We start from the raw sequence: 6,183 nt of genomic DNA on the forward strand, positions 1-6,183 counted from the left end.
GCTGGAGACAGCAGGACCTGGGGGGCCTTGCAGGGAGCCCTGGATGTGGACCCCAAATTCTGTTCTTTGCCTTCCCAAGGTCTTTTCCTGGTGCTCATGTCTCCTAAGAGGTTCTGTCTTGTGGGACAATGCCCACAAGATCCTGAGCAGCACAAAGTCACCATCCATCTCAGTCTCTGAGCAGGAGATAGAAGGTCAGGAGCCAGCAGAGCTGGAAGATGTCACCGTAGTGTCCCCAGGGGAGGCCAATCATCAGCTGGTGAGTGGGGGATGGGCTTTGGGGAGCCCTGGGCCTTCTGCTTGCCCAGTACTTTGTAGAAAGAGGGAGGTGTGATGCTGGCAGCTATCCTGGCCCAGGGGGAGGTGGAGACTGAAGGAGACAAGGGACTGCAGGGGATGGGGCTGCATGTGGCAGGAACAGCTGCCCTGACCTAGAGACCAAGCCAGTGTGCGGCGCATTTTGCTTCCTAGTGTCTGTCCTGTTCTCCTTGTGTCTCCAGAACCTGGAGCAGTGCAGGCACAGAGTGGGCACTGCAGTGTTTGTTTATGACTGAATGAGGGCTGCATGACAGTCACTGTGTGCTTGTTATGGAACCTAGTAAGCCCTTGCTCATAATAACAGGAATTTCAAATTTACTCCAAAATTAGTATTACATTGCACATATTTGAAGATAAATCTTTGTCCGTTTTTCTGTTCTTATTTATACCTTGGCTTTCTAGGAGAGTTAGGGTCAGTGTATAGAAGTGCTGCTTTACTACACACACACGCACACATTTTGGTCATATCAGTTCATAAGTCTTCATCTGTCATTGAGTGCTTTTCTGTTTTCATTTTGCTAACTGAGGAAAAGTTGGCTTAAACTTGCATTTCCTTGTTTTGAACTTTTTCATACGATTATTGTTTTGTTTATTAGAGTCTTTCTAGGAAGACATGGTTTAGTACCCATACATTTTCTCAAATATGGGTCGTAGAATCTTAATTTCTTGTTTGCTCTTTCAGTCAGTCTAATGTTTTCATGTGTAGAATTATTAACTTTTAAGTAGTTAAACCTATAGATACATTTACTTTTTCAGTGCTCATAAGCTAAGAAAGTTCTTCACTCCAACATAAGATGAGAAGAACTTCTCTAATTTCTCAGGGATTTTTTTTTTTTTTTTTTTTGGTTTTCGTTTTGTTTGTAGTAATCTGATTTTTACCACATAGCTATAGAATTTAAATGGAATTTTTTTATGACACAGTATTAAGTGAGGAGCTACTGAATTGCTCTGAGTTACTGTCTTTCCTGAAACCCCATTTAGCAACCGAGTTTCCTATTTTTTTGTTATCGTTCCTTCCTTTATCACTTTTCAAATGTTTATACAGAAAATAATTTTTCCACCTACAGTGTTCTTTCCTGTTCTTTTCTTGTGTCAATGATACTTTTTTAAGTAAAGAAAAGATATAAAAAGGAATAAAAACAGACAAAAAGACCAATACTTACCTCCATCTGATTAATCACTTTCCACAGTTTAAAACAGTGATTAATACATATCCACACTGAGAAAAGTAAATAGTATATAAAGGCAGTCAGTGAACACTGAGAGCTCACCTCCTCTTCTCCAGCCCCCTTGCTCTTTTTCTTAGGTGACTACAATAGATAACTTCTTGCTGAAATTTTTATATATATGGCATATATGCATACACACATGCATATATACACACACACATAAATATGAATATTTCCTTTCTATGAAATTTATTATCTTATATACAATATTCTGCTAAATGAAAGTTTCTAATATGTTTTAATATCTAATAGAATAATGCTTCTTTCTTACTGTTTTAAATTTTATCTTTTCTGTAATGAAATTTAGAATTATTTTACATGATTTCTCCTACCCCCTAGAAAATCAGTGAAATTGTTTATATTACTTTAAGTTAATAAATTAATTTAGGAAGAATTGAGATCTTTTCAATATTCAGCATAATATTTTCTATAAAAGAAGATAGTATTTGATTTGGGGTTTCTGGTCTAGCTGTAAGTAGTTTAAAAGTTGCCACTTGTTCTAAGAACAACTTAAAACCTGTACAAACTTGGGCCAACCCTGTGGCGCCCTTGGGAGAGTGTGGCGCTGGGAGCGCAGTGGCGCTCCAGCCGCGGGTTCAGATCCTATATAGGGATGGCCGGTGCGCTCACTGGCTGAGCGCGGTGCGGCCGGTCACAAAAAAGACAAAAAAAAAAAAACCTGTACAAACTTAAATATCAACAACTCTTTTTACATCAGTCAAGTGAGGTCACAAGGCAAACTGCTTTCTCGAAAAGTGGAGAGACAGGCAGGTGGATACAGAGACTCACAACGTATCACAGCAGAAACCCACAATCAGAAACAAGAAAGAGAACAAGAAATAAACAATAAGAAAACAAACAACTCAATTAAAAAGTGGGCAAAAGACCTGAACAGACACCTCACTAAAGAAGAAAGATATATAGCAAATAAGCATGTAAAAGATGCCCCAAATCACGTACCATTATGGAAATGCAAATTAGAACTACATTGAGATGCTCTATATATCTGTTAGAATGCCCAAAATCTAGTACATGACAACAGCAAGTGCTGACAAGGATGTGGAGCAACAGGACGTCTCATTCACTGATGTTGGGAATGCAAAATGGTACAGCTACTTTGCAAAACAGTTTGGCAGGTTTTTATAAAACCAAACATGCCCTTACCATACAATCCCCCAACCACTGTCCTTGTTATTTACCCTGATGAGTTGAAAACTTATGTCCATGTAAAAACATGCACTTGATTTTTATATCAGCCTTATTGATAATTGCCAAAACTTGGAAGCAACCAAGATGTCCTTCAGTAGATGAATGGATAAATAGACTGCGGTACATTCAGCCAGTGGAAAATTCTTCAGTGCTAAAAAGAAGTTAGTTATTAAGCATTAAAGGACTTGGAGGAACTTCAAATTTTGGAAAGGGCACAACTATGGAGATAGTAAAAAGATCAGTGATTGGAGGGAGAAGGGAGGAAGGAATTAACAGGCAGAATACAGAGGTTATTTTTAGGTCAGGAAAACTATTTTATGTGATAATATAATGTGGAGACATGTCATTCAATATTTGTAAAAACCCACAGAATGTACACCAGGAAGGAACCCTAACATAAACTCTAGGCTTTGATGTATCGATGTAGGTTCATCGCTGGTGGGGGATGTTGATGCGGGGAGGCTGTGCATGTGTGGGGGCAGGGGCTATATCAGAACTTCCTACTTTCTCCTTAATTTTGCTGTGACCTAAAACTGCTGTAAAAAATAAAGACTACTTAAAAGGGAGAATAAAAGTAGATAATATTTCAGTTTTATTACAACCCAATAGCAATTTCTGGGGTTTTTTTCAGATAAGTTACATCTATTTCTTGTCAAGACCATTTCTTTGTATTTTATGTGTTTCGTAACCCTTAACGACTTGGACTCTCTTGTAATTCCATTTTCTGATTTATGGTTTCTGCTACACTTTTTACATTCATCCAGACTTACATTCATTTTTATTTTTTATTTTATTTTTATTACAATTTTTTATTAGGTCAATATTTAATGTTTATATTATTACAACTGTTACAACTGAGCTATACTGTAGACTATGACTACATTTCCTTTCTTACATCATTCTATGTCTTCTCTAAAATTAATAATTTATTTTTCACTTACTTTGTCTTTTATGTATCTGTCACTAATTTAGCCCCCGAATACCTTCATACATATATCCGTGTGTATCTGTGTGTATGTGTATATATATATATATATATATATTTTTTTTTTTTTTTTTCCCCCCCGACTCTGCAGTCCTCAGTCCTGGAGTCCTCCGTCCTCCTACCCCACTATGAGCTAGTAGCTGTCTAGGTCTGTCACACAACTATGACCTGGGATCTTCTTTTACCTGCATCCTAGGAGTTCCTTGCAGTGCTCTCCTACGTTGGTTACATTGTTTCCTGGGTCCCATGCCTTTCTCTTTCTTGGTTTATTTCCTTGTTTGGGTTACATTCATTTTTAAGTAATGTAGTTTAACAACAGGCTTTTAAAAATATGCAATCATATCTAAAATAATGACTGATTTTTCTGCTTTCTTCCCAGAGTCCTGCCCCTTGTTTCTGTTTATGGGAACTTTTGGGCTGGTGGTAATATTCTGTTTTGCTTGGGTAATACATACGTGTATACTTGATATGGAACACTTAAGATCTGAGCATTTATTGCATGGAACTAATGCCTCAATGAGCAAACAGGGACAAAGAGCCTGTGAGCTCTGCAGGGCAGGAGGTCTAACCCCCCTCCATGGACCCGAGACGGGAAGTGACATGTCCGGGTCTCACAGCTGCCAGCTGTCAGGGGCAGGACTGGAATCCAGGGCTCCTGACTCTGACCAGGGCATTCTCCACTGTGTGTTACAGGAACCTGCAGAAGCTGAAGGGTCTGAGACGAGTAGGAGGCTTCTGGATCCAGCCGATGGTGCCGACTCCGTTGAGAGCAAGCGTTTGGTTGGGGGTGACGCAGCAGGAATGGAGGGGCTAGGGTCAGTGTCCTCACTGCTGTCCCCACAGCTGACAATGCTCCTCCAGGGCAGTCGATGCTGGACACAGGGGATCCTATGCTGATGTCACTGGACCATTGGGACCCTAAATCCCCCTCTCCCACCACTTCTCACCCACTCTACCCATCCACTCTGTCCCCTGACAATGTCCCCAACTCCTATGCCCTTCCCTCTTCCACCATCCTCCTCGTCCCTTTTTGCTCAGGTCCTGGTTCAGCCCCTGAGGCCTCCTGAGGGGCTGCGCTGTCCTGCGTGGCACCCATTGCCCCCTGGAGGCTCCTGAGCACTTGACTGTGGCCAGGCCCAATTTGCTGAGCTGCGTATGAACTTCATGCCAGACATCAAGGACATAATAAAAAGCAAATGGAAACGATCTCATTGATAATCTTTTGAGTATTGATTGCATGTTGAAAAGATAATATTTTGTACATAATTGAAGCAAAATATATTATGAAAATGAAGATCAACTATATCTTTTTACTTTACTTTTTTAAAGGGGCTGTTAGAAAACACAACCTGGTGTCTGGTCCCCTCCTGTTTCTAGGAAGGCTGCGTGCAGTGCACTGCTCATGCGTCTCGTGCAATCCCGTCACAGTCCTCTGAGCTGGGTGGGTTTGTTCCGTGTCAGGGCTCACTCGCAGCGCAGAGTCGGTTGGCCCATCCAGCTCTGCCCCAGCGTCAGGAAGTGAGGCCGAGCTGGATGTGAACCAGAGGTCCCCCAACCAGGCCCTGCCTTTCCATAGATGCAGACGTGGCCGCCCTGGGTCCTGCTCTCCTGCCCAGCGCCGCCTACAGGGCTTCCCTCCTCTCAGCTCCTGCTGCGCCCACTCTCTGGCCCACACTGTGGCTCCTTCCCCACGTTGTTTTCTGCCTCCATTACGTCCATCCGTCCCCCCTGGTGGGCTATCAACCGCCCTTTGGGACAGGACTCTGTGGGCCTGGACTCCCTGCCATGTCTTGGGAGCAGGTGACACCCAGGTAGTATGGCCCGCTTCTCTGTGGATGGGAAGCAGGTAGGGACACTGGGGCAACAGGTTCACCAGCATCGGGAGTCCATTCGGCTCCACCCTTGGGGTCTAGGACCCTCGACCCTTCCTGAAGCGCATCCCCACTCAGGTGACCGTCTCTGTGTGTTTTCTTTACCTAGGTCTAAGGCTGTGCTTCCATAGCTTTCCCGACATCGTGCCCTTTACGTCCTGGAACCTGCTTATGCGGCTGGTGGGCCTCACCGAAAATGAGATCCATGTGGCCAGAGCTCGTGCTGCAGACCAACGGGACGCCTTGTATGAAATGCTGGTGACGTGGGTCAACAAAACGGGGCGGGGCGCCTCTGTCAACACCCTGCTGGATGCCTTGGAGACGATGGGAGAAAGACATGCAAGGGAGACCATTGAGGACCAGCTGGTGGGCTCCAGAAGGTTCGTCTATCGAGAGAGTGGGGCAGGCTCTGCTGCGACCTGAGTGTGAAGGAATCTCTTTAGGAAGCCAGAGCTTCCCTAGTTTAACTTTTCTCTTAGAAACGGAAGCATAACTGGACAACAATCCAGAAGAAACAGTCAGTACTGGACCTGTACTTGACCCATACTTGGAAAATAATCTACTATCAATA

At 43.1% G+C, this 6,183-nt stretch overlaps 1 protein-coding gene across 4 annotated transcripts in view; it reads left to right on the top strand.

Annotated features, from left to right (window-relative positions):
• LOC134369526 (tumor necrosis factor receptor superfamily member 10A-like) overlaps positions 1 to 5,835 on the top strand; it is a 48,273-nt gene extending 42,438 nt beyond the window's left edge. For 2 of the 4 annotated variants that reach the window (XM_063085999.1, XM_063086001.1), the window contains 2 exons: positions 80 to 259; positions 4,435 to 4,761. In XM_063085999.1, the coding sequence (XP_062942069.1) occupies positions 80 to 259; positions 4,435 to 4,638 (384 nt within the window). In that variant the 3' untranslated portion in view covers positions 4,639 to 4,761. Of the gene's footprint in view, positions 1 to 79; positions 260 to 4,434; positions 4,762 to 5,721 lie in introns of those variants that run through there. The other 2 variants (XM_063086000.1, XR_010022621.1) reach the window with 2 other exon arrangements.
• The last annotated feature ends 348 nt before the right edge of the window (positions 5,836 to 6,183 follow it).

This window comes from Cynocephalus volans, chromosome 2 (assembly GCF_027409185.1).
Source record: "Cynocephalus volans isolate mCynVol1 chromosome 2, mCynVol1.pri, whole genome shotgun sequence".
NCBI classification, from domain to species: Eukaryota; Metazoa; Chordata; class Mammalia; order Dermoptera; family Cynocephalidae; genus Cynocephalus; species Cynocephalus volans.